Source organism: Aythya fuligula, chromosome 6 (genome assembly GCF_009819795.1).
Source record: "Aythya fuligula isolate bAytFul2 chromosome 6, bAytFul2.pri, whole genome shotgun sequence".
NCBI lineage: Eukaryota > Metazoa > Chordata > Aves > Anseriformes > Anatidae > Aythya > Aythya fuligula.
Window position 1 is genome coordinate 1578375 of NC_045564.1, and position 16520 is coordinate 1594894.

A 16520-nucleotide genomic window follows, 5' to 3' on the forward strand; every position below is an offset into this window, starting at 1 on the left:
CCTGCTTGCTCTGAGGGATTTTGAAATGCTGACCTGTTTAGCAAAGATCTTTTCAGTAGTGAAAATCACAATTTCTGTTTTACTCATTTGGGATTTTTGAATGAAAGAAAAATAATCCTTGTTTTACTGAAGTCAGGGAAAAAAGAGCTCATATTTCATTGTCAGAAGCAAATTGAAAATTTTAGGAATACGAATTTATTATACTGCGAAGTATTTTAATTGTTTATCAAGAAATTTCTTATCCATGAATATTACAATGGAAAAGTATCTGAAATTAAGCCTATTTTAACTTAACACACTTTTTTTTTCTTCATAGTTATTAATGGTCATACACCCTGTTTACGGTTGTTGCTAGAAGTTGCAGACAACCCTGATGTGACAGACGCCAAAGGACAGTAAGTTTTCTTTGTGATGGTTTTCTTTCAGTTCTGTGATTCAAATAACATCTCAGATTTCATACAGAAAAAGCATTTATTTGCAATACTGTACTTCCTGTACTACTTTTAGAATTTGGCAGAAACTATAAAGTACACATTCTAAGCCATGTGGAAAAGATTATTCATTAATCTTAGCCCCTGCTTCATACTTCAAACAATTCTTCATAGATGCTTAAAGCCAGATTCAACATAAACTAATGAGCTTCTGAGATGTTTCTATAGACTTTTACTTTCTAAAATGCTGATATTTCAGGGCTTACTTGGTATACTAAGCTGGCGAAGTGAGACTGATAATTTGAGGTGAGCCCTAAATCTGAGATGTTTCTACAGAAGTTTTATGTCTTATTAAATGGTAGCTATAGAGGCAGTATAAAGTATGCTTTAGAAGCTGAAAGCATGAATGCTTAAAAAAAATATATGGGGTACCTGGAAGATATCTGGCTATACATACAACTTTGAATGGTATTAGTCTTATCTAAGAATAGAAGAACAGATTGCTTTCAGGAAAAAAAAAAAAAAAAAGATATGTTAGTCCAAATGTTGGCTTTAATAGAGTTTCCTCATGTTCATGACTCCACTTTAAACAATTGTGCAGCATTTTCAAAACAAATGCTTTGAGTTGTTGTCATCTTGGTAACTATTGGGCATTCATTCACAACAGTTGGGTACTCTAAAGTTCACGTGTTGCTGGAGGTGACAATAATTGTAGGTTGTTAAGAGAACAGATTGTCCCGAATGATGCTTTGTAAACTGCTTGCAAATGAATCATACTAGTTGGCTGATAATATTTTAAGAATAATTTCATACAAAATATTTTCACCTGGATATTATATAGAAGAGTACAGTGAAAGGAATAAATTTCTGAGTAGGAATGGAGAGAAATGCAGGGCTTCCTGACTTCCCTAGTCCAGTAAGTTAGCAATGCCAAGTAGCATGTCATTTTATAGCTGTGACTGTTTTGTTTGTTTTTCTTCTAGAACCCCCCTAATGCTTGCAGTGGCATATGGGCACATTGATGCTGTTTCCTTATTACTTGAAAAAGAAGCATCTGTAGATGCAGCTGATCTCGTGGGATGCACAGCTTTACATCGAGGGGTGACTTAGTTTTATTCTAATTATTTGTTTTACTGTGAATACAATTCATTTATAAATACAGGGATATTGAATATGTAGGGGATATAGTTAGTGAGTGAAAACATGACTAAAAACAGTCAATGAGGTAAAAATCAGGACAAATCTGCTCTGCTTTTGACTTTATTTCACATTCCATTTAATTAGACAAAGTATTGATTGGATTGATTTTTCTCTTGGCTCTAGACACTCTACTATAGCAATCATTATTGTTATAAGTACTTTATGAATTTTGAAAATAATTTATTTAAAAGAACTTCCCAGCAGTTGCTATCCTTTTTCTTGGGGAGGATGTTGTAAGTAAGTAAGCCTTAAGTATTGGGTTCATGAATATTGAGTATGTAAGTACTGGGCTTTGACCCATGGGATCGAAGGAGCTTTCATCTCTGTCATCTGAATCCCATTCAGGCTGTTTCATGTTCACAGGCATCAATCATAGCACATGTTTCCTGGGCATGAGTCTATGTTTACATCAACCTCTTTACTCATTTCTTTGTCATCAGATTATGACTGGGCATGAAGAGTGTGTTCAGATGCTGTTAGAGAAAGACGTATCTATTTTATGTAAAGATGCCAGAGGCAGAACACCTCTGCATTTTGCAGCAGCTCGGGGTCATGCCACTTGGCTGAGTGAATTACTGCAGGTAGCACTTTCAGAAGAAGACTGCAGTTTAAAAGATAATCAAGGTTATACACCGCTGCACTGGGCTTGTTACAATGGTAAGTTTGTCCCTGTGGATTTTTACCAAATTCAAATGCGGCCTCAGTTTTAGGAAAGCATGGTGACAAAGTTTAACCCTTTGAGAAACTTAAAATGAAGAGTCAAATTATTTCCCCTCTTGCGTATTGTCTGTAGTTTGCATTTTCTGTGTTTACACTTCAGTTCAAAATCCAGGGAAATTCCAGCAATAGCTCTCAATGGCTTTGCAACTTATAGAGAAATATCTCAGTCATCACATTCATTTGCTCCCATCACAGAAGGCCAGGGTGAAATTCTGGATTTCCTGAAGTAAATGATGAAATTTGCATTGATTAATATGGGGCCAGAAATGCTTCTCTGAGGTGTCACCTTCTTATTTATTAAAGCAAGAAGTGACATGATTAGATGGATGGCCTGAACTGATTATGTTTCTTGCTTAATAAAAGGATAAAACCTCCTAGTACCGTCGTTCAAGACCATCTTTGGAGATGTGTGAGGCCATGTATGTAATATCACTTAAAAAGGAGACTATTTTTCCTTTCCTTTTATTTTGAGAAGGGTTAATATCAGCCTGGATCTACTATGTTGCTGATATATATATATATGCGTATATATATAAAGTAAAACAATTTTTGTCTATTATTTTATCACATAAAAGTTTGTGTACACAATGTGTTCAATCTTAAATCTAAAGTGTTAAATTATAATCCTTATAAACCTAGTATTCAATGAGTGAATTACTTGCTTTGTGTAACACTGCAAACTGTCTGATTTCTTATAGGTCATGAAAACTGCATAGAGGTACTATTGGAACAAAAACTTTTCCGCAAATTCCATGGTAATAGCTTCTCTCCGTTGCACTGTGCCGTGTAAGTAGAAATGTCCAGTAACAAATGCAGATATGTTGCTTTAGGACATATCTGGAAAAAGTAGCAGCATGAGAAGAAAACAATTTTTATTTGAGATTATTTGCACAAGCAAATAATTTTAAAGCTGGTCATAGAACTGTGCTTATCTTAAGTTCTCTTATTCCTTATGAACAACAAAAAGTTGGTGGCTATTATGAGTTTCTAATCTTCTTCCATGCACGTATCTTAGACACATTCTTTATTCAAATAAAGCAGTGCATTTTCATACAAGAAGGATTTTAATATGGCAAAAGTCATAACTTTTCATTACATAATTGCAAATGTATTTTTACAAAAAATGCAAGATTACTTTGATACGTACAACCTAACATGCTTATCAGAACATATAAACCATCAGAAGAGTAAGGAATTAAGCACTGTAAAAACAAATGCAAACCTTTCTCATTCTTACCAACAATCAGAATGGCAGAATTATGAATTCTGTCTTCTATTGGAAGAATTGATGTATTCCAGAATTAATGATAGGAGTTACTATTCTGTAGGCTTTCTTTCTACACTTGATGTCATTGGAAAGTAGAGAAGTAATTTATTATATATCAAACCTTGTAATTATCAAAAACAATATATTAGAGAAATAAGAATATTTATAAAGACATTTTTTTACTCTGCTTAGATGTTAAAAATGTTAACATAAAAATGTTAAAAATGCGTGCAACTTTAAAATAAAAGAACTGTTGCTAAGACAACATGGTCTTCTAGCTATATTAGAGATATAATATATGGCTAATACTGTTACTAAACACTGTTCATAATGGCATAAGACAAATTACCAGGAAGAGTACCTCCATGAAGGAAAAGTATTAGAAGTGTGAGCTGGAAGATCTGAGTTTTGATACCTTAAACATTTTGATACCTTAAACATTAGCTTTCTCTTTGTAAGTGTGTATGACCGAGTACTTTCCAGTGTTTGACACTTAGATTAAAGGATTTTAAGGTATTAAAGTTTTAATCCTAGGTTGGTATTGTACTTTCAGTTAACCTTGTGCATAGTGAATTGCAGGATCAGCTGTGCTTTAGGTGCTGAAATACATAGTAGCAGATGCAATCTTTTTACCTTTTTAAAAAATGTCTTGTCTTTTGGCAGAATCAATGATCATGAAAACTGTGCATCACTGCTTATTGGAGCCATTGATGCCAACATTGTCAATTGCAAGGATGACAAAGGAAGGTAATAGCTTCTTAAAGTGCCTTTCATCATTGTGAATCCATCTCATGTTTTTCATAATTCTGTCTGAACCTCTGTAACTAATCTCTATCATATGTAGCTGAGCCAAAACTTGTCATGCTGACTCTGTCAGATAGCAGCTTACACTGCAACAAACTTAAGTGGTGGCTGACTTTGAAGTAAGAATACTATAAAGTATTCAATTTGGCTGTCAAAAAAAAGTAGTGTTTTGTTTGTTTAAAAAACGTACTGATTCAGGCTGTTTCTCTGAATCTGTTTTCTTTCTGTTAAACATATAAACACATTTATTTGCTAAATGGTGTGATACTGTGTACAAATAGGAAAGTATTTCAATAAAAGTTATGTTAGCATTCTCAGAGCAAATGATTGAAAACTTCTGTACAGCAAAGTAATTCATACTGGTACAGCAAGAGATATTCATTCAGTCAAATCTTCGGTCACATTGATAATCTCACTGCATGTATATACGTACTTAAGATTGCTAAAATTCTAAAAATATAATACTCATTGTTTCTCTTAATTAAAACAAATACAAAACCTTCAGTAATTGTGATTACTTACTCCTGTAAGGGTGAGAGCACCTCATCCTTAATAATAAGCAAAAACTGAAGTAACACAATTACATACAACATGGGTTACATACCAACTGTCCTTCATCTCAGTTAGTTGTACTTCAGACCCAAAAGGCCACAGCGAGACAGGACAACTTCTAGTGTCTTTCAGTCTTGTGGAAACCGGTAATTTTCAAAGTGAACAGAATTCTTTCTGCCTTTCATAGTAATGCTGTTGTTATAGCCAGTTGATGTAGTATCTTTGAGTATTGCTTGAAATACTTCAGTTTATTTAAGTAATGAATCTGTTCTTTTCTCATAGTTTTCCCATTTCAAGTTTGTTTAAGAAAAATAAAAATCACATGAACAAGCATTGTACTGCTTTCCATTTTACAGAATAGATTCCATTAAAATAAATATGCTGCTAGTACAAGATTCTACACAACACCATATCCACCCTCTGATGCTCTTTTTTTAAAGTTTATGTTGCACCAGGACAGAGACTGTAAATATTGTTTGATTAATTTTGGATGTTGCTACTATGACTTTCCTCTTGTGATAACTTTTAACTTTCATGGAAAAAACATCCAAATCATCTTGTGCTTTCAGGTTCTTGAGAAGGCAAGTAAATAGGAATATTGTAATTATTCAGCAACAGCTGTGGTCGTGTTAATTTTCCCCACAGAACGCCCCTTCACGCAGCAGCCTTTGCGGATCATGTGGAATGCCTCCAGCTCCTCCTGAGTCACAGCGCCCAAGTGAATGCTGCGGATCATGCAGGGAAAACACCTCTCATGATGGCAGCTCAAAACGGTCACGTAGGTGCTGTAGGTGAGTAAATCCTTGCCACTTTTGAGTGCAACTGCAGTTGCTGATCCCAAATAAGTGATCATGTTTTCCTGGGAAAACAAAGGAAGACAAATAAATTTTGTGCATGCCTGTAAGAAGCTATCTTTACATCTTTAATTTTTGTTTCCTTCTCAGTCATTGTTTCTTAGCAGTCTGTGTGACTCCTTGGAATAACAAACATGAGTCTTATTTCCTCCAAAGAATGCATTGTAAAGAGCATGATGGGAATAGTATTTATTTTCTCTATTACTTCCTGTTTTTATGGGGCAGTAAAACTGCATGTGTAAAAAAGTTTTAAGGCTAACCTCTTTTTGTGTTACATTATAGGAAATACTACTCTTGAAATGGCAGCTATCCACAGTTGTTTTGTTCCAGGCTAGACTACATGATACAGACATACAGATTACAGATATATTGACTTAACAAAACTCTCTTTTCTTTAGTTTTGACAGCACAGACTGCACCCTGAATTCATTATATCCACTTAGTCCTCTCAGAGCAGGAATCAGAGTTGTTCTCAGGAGGTGATTTAGGCAGAATTTGCTAAACTGCAAATGGAGAAGTTGATACATAGATTAATGTATGTTCAACAGTTTGAGGCAAAATGAATGAGGTATTAGCTCTCTGTTTGGCTGCTGATTAACTATACAAGATTAGTCTGTTCTCATTATTTTCACTTCATGCTTGTAAAGTTTACGTTGCATCAAGGCTTAATTGGTTAGCATATATGCACACATATTGAAATAGATTTTTTTTTCCCCTCTGTTTTTACATATTTGTCTGCCCGTCGGATTTGTCCATTGATTTCTACTAAACTTCAGACTTCTTGGTGAACATTGCTAACGCAGACCTGACATTAAAAGATAAGGACTTGAATACATCTTTGCACTTGGCTAGCAGTAAAGTAAGTTGAAGATAACTGTGTGCTTCTATAATCTTCACTGTCTGTGTGTATGTTTGTGTTTGTTAAAGCTCCAACAAATATTTCTGCAACAGAGATGTGATGGTCAGACATGTAGTGAGAACAGTGTACCAAGTTTTTTTTCATGTCTATTTCAAGGTTTAGTAAATTGAGAAATAAGGATGACAGCTGAAATAATATTTATTATTCTCCAAATTATGTGGAAGGAACACAAAATTTTATCTTGCACTCTATAGCAGTAAAAACAGGGGTATTGATTAGATTGGTGGTGGTGGGTTTCCCAACTTTTTTCCCCATTAATTCCAATTGTTGTTGCCTGTTTTTGAAAAATAAAAAAAAATAAAAAAAAATAAAAAGTCCATGGGATTCCCTCTTCTGGGACTTTTCTTTTACTCCTGTTCCCAGATAGGATTCCAGATAGAAACTCCAGTTTCCGTAGACACAAGAGCCTCACTGAATTCTCAAGGTCCTTCAGGCAGCTGTTCACCTGACAGGGCTGTAGACTCACTTTGTTGAAACAGTATGAGAAATAAGGCTCTGATCTGTATTATTTCCAAAGTTTCATTTTCACATATCTCTGATGTTGAAGGGCTTTTGTAGTAGTTTATTAATAATACAGAAGGCATTTAAAGACCTAGGAAATACAGTATTAGTTTTTAAGATTAAGCCCTCTCATTCTCTGTTATTGTGTAGTCCTTGTAAGTCATCAGTTGAATGCACTCTCAAAAGAAATGTCAGTCTTCCCTGAAAGCTGAGAAGGTGAATTCATATATGAATGGAGGGCTGAAACACAGGTGAATGTCTAAACTTGTAAATGTGCTAAAGCATTCTAGTATTGACAGTTTGTAAATGGTGTTTTAAGGTTTTTACAATTCACTCATGACAGTTCCTTAGAAACCGAGTAGCATATTCCATATTTTAAATTGATTTTTTACATTTTGCTTTTATATGTAACATTTCTTTTGCCTCAGTTTTATATTCCTTAGCAAATTAATACAGTTTTTTGTTTTCAACTACAGGGTCATGAAAAATGTGCCTTGTTAATACTTGACAAGATACAAGAACAGAGCCTTATTAATGCAAAAAATAATGCATTGCAGACGTAAGTATAACCTGATCTTCTCAAATTCAGTTGATTTACCCAGAGATTCTGATTTAGCTCATCAAGTTCACATCTTGGATTTTTTCACAGAAAAAGGAAGTTACATTTCTGAGTTGTTTTTTTTTTTTTTGAAGCGCTTGCCCTTGAAAACAATAGATTTATATTGCATTTTCACTTTTAATTTTGACTTCTTTGATGCTAATTCTATGTGTGGTTTGTTGGAAAAATAATATGAGGTCATTTATTTGAAGACTATATCAAAATGTCTTTCAATCATGTGAATGTATACCGGCATTTCCTACCTTTTCAAGCTTTACTTTAAATATAAATAATTTATTTAGATTAAGGTACTACATTTAATTTTAAAGTTTTTGGAGCTCAAAGTTTATGTACAACTCCCTTCCATAGCGCTCATTATCCGCAGGATTGTAACCATTGATATTCTTACTCCAGCTGCAAAAGATTGAACCACAGGTTCAGGCTGTAGATCTAGAGCTTGCAGATGAATCCATTCCACCTAAGCCCTTTTTCCCCTCTTCAGTGTGAAATTGTTTCTCCTGTTCCATTAGTAAACAGGAGGGTGGTGTACTAGGAAGGGGGCAAAACTGCAGGAACAGAAATTATCAATGGAGTATTCAAGAGAAAAAAAAAAGATACAATGATTTTGAACAGCCTGTAGTAGCCAGAATTAAGGATAGAACAAAGACGTTTCTTCAGTCTTAGATACATTTTCCTTTTACATTGTGTGCTGCAAACAGTGGAAAACTGACAGGTTTTTAAAGAAATCCTTGAGATTGGCAAGTGTTAATCAATCTTTGCACGTATAAAGGTAATTGCATATATTTATTTTCCACATCTTTTATAGATATGGTACACCAGAATTATTTTAAAGCTTGTAATGTAATTTAATGTCTAGATTTTAATTGTTATGTTCCTCAGAAGGAAAAATTCTGATGCTGGATATGCTTTAAGTACTGCCTAACTTTTTTTAGAAGGAGTTATTTTAAACTAAACTTTAATTTTGATGTTTTGTTTTGTAGACCTCTCCATATTGCTGCACGTAATGGCTTGAAGATGGTGGTTGAAGAGTTGCTAGCCAAAGGGGCATGTGTCCTAGCAGTAGATGAAAATGGTAAGTAAATAACAAACTTTGGTAAACTTCAGTAGTACCTAGGAGGTAATTTTACAACAGACTGACGCAATAGACTTAAAAGCTGGTAGACATCATTGATGCTTATATTCTTCCAAGAACAGACAATGAGCTGTGTGAGTATCTATATTAAAAAGGACGCTCTTCTTCTTTTTTTTTTTTTAATATAGAAATGTATTCTGAACATCACAGTGGTCCCTTTTACTGTTCATTTTGCATGTACTGTCAACAGCTAGTCTTTTTTAATGCTTGAGTGCAGTGGTAACTTGAATTTCCTAAACATGCAAGTGGCACCGGATAATTCTGACGCCTTGCAGAAGAATTAAGGATTATGCATTCAATCAGCGCATGTTTTAATGGGTAGGAAGAAAACCATCACCATATGTTTGATTGTGTCCTAGTTCATTCTGAGATCAAAACTTGTGCTTTCCAATTGTCTGACCTAACCCAAGATGCAAGTAAATTACTGATATATTACCTCATAAAATATATGATTAGTTAATAAATGTGATAATTTTGTTTCAGATCTCAGTGAAATCCTTCCCTAAACATTATAAAGCCCACAGGGAGCTGTGCTTCTATAATTAATATTTTCAAAAATGTCTTCCTGAAATAAGCAGGTTTCTCTTACAATAATGACTTTGTGGCATTAATATAATAATTTGGTACCTCCGTCTCCCCATATCTGTAAAGTAACAATAATAAAACTTAGCCATCATTACAAGAGATTTGATATCTATGGATGCAAAGAACTGAGTGGTGAGTATTTATTATTAACCAATTGCTATTAGGTAAGCTTGCATGAATGAGTCCCACTGAAGTCATCTGGCCCTAATCTCAATTTAGAGATAGAGGACAGAAAAATGAACCAGATTAGCTTCTAACCACTATTTTGTTTTGGTTGTTAAAATTGTACATGCAGATCTAGCTAATTTACATGTATGTCAGGAGTGGAAAATTAAGTTCAAATTTGATACATGTTTAATTGCTATAGGAGCAACTGTGCACACAGTTTAAAGGAGAGAAATTTAAGTACAATAAGTACAATTCTAAAGAATACTTTAAGTTGGAACTCAGAAGAAGAAGGAATTCTATTTAGGGGATCCATTCACTGCAATTGGTCCTTAAGTATCGGTAGTTTGCTATAAAACTACTCACATTTGTCCACCAAACTCTGCATAATCTCCATACTGCAAACTCTCCATACTGCAGGTGTTTCAAGCTTATTTGAGGCAGTAAGATAGAAGTAAAGCCTGAGATTACTTTTGCTGCAGCATTTAAGATTTAGCCATCTGCAAAAGAATTAGTATGCTCTTAGCATAAAGGAGGAGTTCTTGGAAAGTGCAGAGCACAATGCACCTTCACAGTACTGCACAGCAGCCTGCAAAACTGATAGATAGCAAGTGTTATTAGCATACTCATTTCAAAGATTTGTTTACATGAGAAGCTACTTTGTGGCAGTCCTTGAACAGGAGCCACGTTTTGTCTCTCACTGCTGTGAAGACAAATTTCTGATAGCTCCCCAGTTCTTTGTTTTACAGACATCCATATTATAATATGACTTTATATTTAAAACCTATGCCATGCTTTCTGAATACAGTTATTATTCCTCTGACATAATGCAAATTTTGGCTAACTGAACATCCACATAGTCACACTTGCTATACATGCACCACATGCGCCGGTCTAATTCTTTTCTCTGGCAATTTCATTCCTAAATGAACTGCTTTCTGAGTTGAGTATATGCTCAACCAATCAGTCTCGGAAATTTTGCTTACTACTCCAAAATATGTTAAAACTAATATCTTTTATGTGCTCATGAAAGTCGTTGTTCTCAGAATGAGACTTGTTCATATGTACAGAAACTGAAGCCAGTTTCTGTCCCTGTTGCTGTACACCCTATGTTCTGTATTCATCATATTGCTTGTGCTGTAGAACTGTGTTTAGCAAGTGCTTTTATTCATATTGTGAAGTCTGTTTGCTGCCTGATTTAAAACAAAAATAGTGCTTGTTGTGGTCACAGTGATTTAAATGCTCCATAAAGTGTGTATTTTCCCAGCATGTCTAATTTAAAATAAGTAACACCCCCCTGTTGCCTGGCATGATTGTAACTGAACATACATCTCCTGCTTACGAAGTCGCCTAGAGATGTATATGAGGAATGCTCAGTGCCATTCTCAGTACCCGTAGTACTAACCATTGCCTTGTCTGCATTTGTGCCCAGGTCATACGCCAGCCCTGGCTTGCGCTCCTAACAAAGACGTGGCTGACTGCCTGGCACTCATTTTGGCTACCATGATGCCTTTTTCTCCTTCCAGTTCAATGACGGCTTTCAACTTCGCTTGTTTTAAAAAAGACAGTTTGGGCAGGACACATCTCTGCGATGGCTCCAGTATGGGTAGCATTAACTCTTGTAATAAGCCCTTGAGTAATAACATAGGAACAGAGGATGGGTACAATGAAAATGATTCTGATTCTGAAACATTTTGACTTTGGTATTCAAAACTTTTTCTTTCCTTATTGGTTCCTTTCAGCTTGTTGTTTTGGTCTTTTTAAACAGCTCAGATCCCACTGCTATATTCTTAACTATTACTCTTGACAAGTAGGTATTGAAAGATATGTAGTGTTGATGAGAATTAAGCCTTTAAATAACAAAGGGGAACTTACTGGAATATTATTCTCATTAATGTTCTGCAGCTTTTCAGCTTCCTCATGTTTTCCTTAGGCCCTAAGTGCCCCTGTGGAAAGTCTCTACCTCTTATTTTAAGTAAAAAAGAGAAAATGCCTTTTTCCTTTTTGACAGCACAAATAAACAGGGAACTGTTTGTAAAAAGTACTTACATATTTTAGCTGTAACGTTAGTACACAAACATATTTTCAATGTAGCCTTCATAGATTTCAAGCATTGCTCCTTTCCTCTGTTTGTCTGTTTACTAATTCCAGGGGCTCTGATAATTAGATAACTTCTTTTACACAAACCAAAGGTCAAGTTGTAAATCCTAAAATTGCCTGTATTACTTCTCTACAGGAAGAAAAAATTACATTCTGCACGTATTAAGCACTTAAACGTACAGAAAGCACTTTTTACAGTTATTAGTTGCAGCATGCAATTAGAAAAATGTAGTTATAAACTCTTAAGGCCAAATTCTACTTGTCTCACCATGTTTCCCCACTGACATTAGTGGAACCACTTGTGAAAAATTAAAATCACTTGCCCCCCCCCTTCCCCTTCCGCCACCCTCCCCCGCCCCCCCCGCTTTTTTTTCCCAATTCAGCACAAGCGTGTACAGTTTATTTGCACTACAGAATTAGGGTCATTAGAAGTTTCTGTCACCTGAGCCGTTAACCATGAATCTAGTATCAGAAAAAGAAATCAGGTGTAGACAAAGGTGTATGTAAACATTTATGATGACATGCCAACTTAAATAGATTTAAAAAAATATTTTCTATGCTTAAATAACCAATTTTTGCTGTAAACGATATCGTTTTTTAACATAATTCTGCCAGTGTTTGGATTAACAGAGTAGAGGTAAAACAATGAAAGCATAACACCAAAAGTTGAAATACCAAACACAAGAAAACAAAAATGTACCATGCACCATGCATGGGATCGGAGATGCATGCTAAAAGAGCCTATTGTCACCAGCTTTGAAAGCAATGTCAGCTTGTGAATATGTTTACTCCTTCTGCCAAAGTTTCTAGGTCAAACGGACCCCGACCCTCATCTGCAACAGAAGTACAAAAGGAAGAATGAGACTTTATAAGCAAAAACAAAACAAAACAAACAAAAGCCTATCATGAACTAACCAGCCGTACCAAGAGGACCAAAATGCTTCAGTGATTAAATGGAAGACGTTATTACTTTTATTTTTTTTCTTCAAATGTGAGTGACATAATGAAGTAGTTTTCTAAAGCATAAAACTATAAACTTTTGAGGTAATGAGTAGTCTTGAGTGAATTTTACATTTTATGATGCAGGTTTCAAGTTGACATTTGTAACTAATTATGTGTTGACCACAGTTTGTTTTTTTCCAGACTAAGGAAAATGTTCATATGCTTTTAATGTAAATGTGTTTATATTTATTTGAAATGAAACAAATACCCAGGAAAAATAACTATGGCTTTTTCTCCTTGTTAGTAGTTGTGCATATTATTTTGTGTAATGCAAAATAAAATGTGAATCTAGGCAAGACTGATGGCCTGAGTGGAGAAAGGAAGGACTGATGCACTTCAGAAGTGTGCCCATCTTAATCTGTGGAATGTAAAGATGGAAGTCCACAGGCTATACTGGTAAAAAGCAGAGAGCAAACACCTTTCATCATCATTTGAAAGTGTAAGAAAGGGATCCGACACCTTGCTAGACAGGTGAGAGAACACTGTACAACTACAGTAAAGTTATAGAAAAGGTAATGTAGCATGGAGTTAAGGTGTTACAAGTTCCAGTGATTCACACTCAGGATATCTGCAGGCCTAAATCCGTGCTGGGAGAATGAGAAGAGCTTCTTCCTGAGTGCATGCTTTCGTCAGGGTAAATAAAAATAAGGATTTCTATTTTAGTTGTAGTTTTTAGCCATGTTCCACTGAATTGTTTAAAAATAATAATAATCAGCAGCAGATTTCCAGTTCTTCAACTGGAAAAAGCACGCATTGTTTATTTTGCCCTGCTAAAATTACACATTGTTTCCTTGAACATTAACAAATTTCCAAAATTTGCAACGAACTTCCTAAGGGATAGTGTCTATGAAGGTAAAGGTATGTTTTTCCTCAATCCTATCTTTTCAGCAGCAGAACTGACAGAGCACCTGAAACCCTGGTTTTCTCCTCAGAAGTAGCACAGGAAACTTTTTTATGATTGACTTTTCTCGAAGTTTTTCATGTAAAACCTGCAGAATAGCAATAACCACCTTATTGTAAGCACTGAAAATAAGAGGAGAGACCAGTTGTTAGTTTTCAGTCATGTGTTTAGAAATAAATGGAAATCCCAAGTTTTAGTTTGTTTGTTTGTTTCTGTGTAGAATGACAGCATTTAAAACAAACAAACAAATGAGAAATAGCTGCCACCTGCTCTAACAGCAGGAACAGCATTTTAATTTTATTTAAACTAGAGATTAAATGTGTCTAACCCTGAAATAAAGTTACGCTATCCTACATGAAGTTGTTTCATTAGGAGAAAACAAGTGATCTTTACAAGGAGAATATTGTATTATTTCAAGCAGCCATTTTATACAAATCAGTGTTTTACTTGGTACCGTACAGAGTTACTGAAAATATTTTGTAAATTTGCAATACCCTGTAACTCTGGTAACTGTGTAGTACAACTGCTGCCTTTTATGATGCATACAACGTTATAGAAGCGTAGGTGATTATCAAATAACTTTGCTCCTTCTGGGAATCAAACTTAAACTTTACGGATTAAACTTCTCTATAAACTAGCAATGATGTAAGTTTGCAGTATTCCAGAAATCCTAGAAAAATACGATTTGTTAGCATCTTATGGGCATTTGGAAAGCCATGGTTTGAGTATGGTGTTCTTAGGAAAACCGTCACAAGCAAGACATTTGGAAGTACTCAGTATCAGCCTGTCCCCAGATCTCACCACAATCCCTTTTCCTGTATGCTAGTACATTAACTTGTAATATAATTTGTCACTTGTAGAAATAAATTTGTTATTTAGGACAGGTATTTAAGTATGGGAATAATCTTACTCATGTAAATAATCACCATGCCTTTTTGTGGACTTTTTACAAGGGTAGATTTAATCATACAGAATTGTTGCACTTAACCCTGGATCCTGCAATTTACAGTACATGGACTACTTCTGTATTTGCACCAAACAGTGGGTATTTTGTGAGGGGCAGCAGTCTGCCCAGTTTTATTAGCAGGGTAGTTTTCATCCTGTATTTTAACCACAGTTGCAGGTGGAATCCATAGCAGGATTGGGTCCCATTCTCATAAATACTGAGTAAAAACCTCCGGACTGCCTGAAATTGCTGTGAAATAGCTCAGGGGATTTCTGTTCATTGCTACTAAAAGGGCACCATAATGTGTTTGGTACTTTTATGCAGTAAACAACTGCCAGATTATTAAATTAGAACAAACACATGAAATGAATTGTTTATCCATTGTACTGTTGAGAAACCTGGTTATGTATCTTGAGGATGACTTTAAAAAAAAATTGTGATTTTTATTCTTAGTCATGTAAGAAATATTAGAGTGCCTTTTTATATTTGTGTATTATGGAAATGTTTTGTGAAAGTTGTCTCTCTTTTTTTTTTTTTTTAATTTGAGTGTTATAAAAGCAATATATTACCAGTAAATTTTCATTTCAACTCTTCTTTGAATGTATAAAGTGTTTCTTCTTTTCATATGTTCTACCTGTATTGAAATGAAAATTAATATGCTAAATTTCTATAGGAATAACGTATAACTTTTGCAGTGCTGAAAATGCTTTCTTATTACACAAAAAGTAAACCTTAGATCAGTGTTATAGGAAAGGGCGTTTTAAACTAGTGACAATCTGAGTGTGTGTATAAAATGTAATTTTATGCGTTTCTTATGCAGTGATCTACATATTAAAGCCAATATCTTACGTTTTGTAGGTTTTGTCTTATATTTTATGCTTTAGCATGTGCAATATATCTTTACAAACCATGGTGATACGAATCTGGTGCCAGTGTTATATTTTGCATACCATTTGTAATAAACAACATGAAATATTGTTTGATGGTTTCAGTGGGGTTTTGTCGGTGGTGTTTTCTTTTGTAAATTGAAGTTTAAAGACTTGGTAAATGTCACGTATAAAATGAGGAAAAAGACTTACTTCGGTGAATGACTTGGAATTCAGCCTGAATCTTCTCAAGCACAGTCTAGTAACTTTTTTTCAACTACTGAATGCTGTGTTCATGTAATGAAAAACCCTAACCTAAACTACTATTGAGATGCATTCAGATGGTTATTTTTACAAATAAAAATGGTACAAATACTGTTGGAAAACCGAGTAAATTTTATTTATTTTAAATGACGGGAGAACGTTGCAGTACCGAGCCCAGCGAAGGTGCTGAAGGCGTATTTTTACTCCCTCCCTCCCTCAGGTGCTGTGCGAGGAGCCCCCTCAGCGCGCCCTGCCCTCCCCGTCATGGCGGGCGGGCGGCCGGCGGGCGCGTCTCTGCCCTCCTCAACATGGCGGGCAGGCGGCGCGCCAACCTCCCCAACATGGCGGCCGCACCTCTCCCGCTGCCGTTGGCGGCCAGGTTGTGGCGCCCGCCCCGTCCCTCCCCGCCCGGTCCCTCCCCGCCGTGCCCGTGCCCGCGGCCGCGGGGCGAGGCCGCTCCGCACCTCAGCGCGATGGGGCGGGCGAGCGGGCGGCTGCCCGCGGCGGCGCCGCTCTTCTACGGGGCGCTGGCGGCGCTGGCGCTGCTGGGGGTGCGCGACGTGCTCTTCCTCTACGAGGAGAACCGCTGCAGCATGACCTACATGTTCGAGTACCCCGAGTACCTGGTGAGCCGGGGGGAGGCAGCCCGCAGGGGCGCGGCGGGGCCGCCGCAACAGGTGGGAGGGAGCCCG

General features: G+C 36.0%; 2 protein-coding genes across 7 annotated transcripts in view; both read left to right on the forward strand.

Moving 5' to 3' along the window:
• Positions 1–15212, forward strand: part of ANKRD44 (ankyrin repeat domain 44) — a 142392-nt gene extending 127180 nt beyond the window's left edge. For 4 of the 6 annotated variants that reach the window (XM_032190292.1, XM_032190293.1, XM_032190295.1 and 1 more), the window contains exons 19-28: positions 317–395; positions 1415–1532; positions 2072–2288; positions 3050–3137; positions 4282–4365; positions 5620–5765; positions 6605–6687; positions 7725–7807; positions 8848–8939; positions 11182–12721. In XM_032190292.1, the coding sequence (XP_032046183.1) occupies positions 317–395; positions 1415–1532; positions 2072–2288; positions 3050–3137; positions 4282–4365; positions 5620–5765; positions 6605–6687; positions 7725–7807; positions 8848–8939; positions 11182–11447 (1256 nt within the window). In that variant the 3' untranslated portion in view covers positions 11448–12721. Of the gene's footprint in view, positions 1–316; positions 396–1414; positions 1533–2071; positions 2289–3049; positions 3138–4281; positions 4366–5619; positions 5766–6604; positions 6688–7724; positions 7808–8847; positions 8940–11181 lie in introns of all 6 variants that reach the window. The other 2 variants (XM_032190296.1, XM_032190297.1) reach the window with 1 other exon arrangement.
• A 1155-nt stretch (positions 15213–16367) lies between these two features.
• Positions 16368–16520, forward strand: part of PGAP1 (post-GPI attachment to proteins inositol deacylase 1) — a 33640-nt gene continuing 33487 nt past the window's right edge. The window contains exon 1 of the mRNA XM_032190298.1: positions 16368–16454. Coding sequence (XP_032046189.1) covers positions 16422–16454 — 33 coding nt within the window. The 5' untranslated portion in view covers positions 16368–16421. The remainder of the gene's footprint in view (positions 16455–16520) is intronic.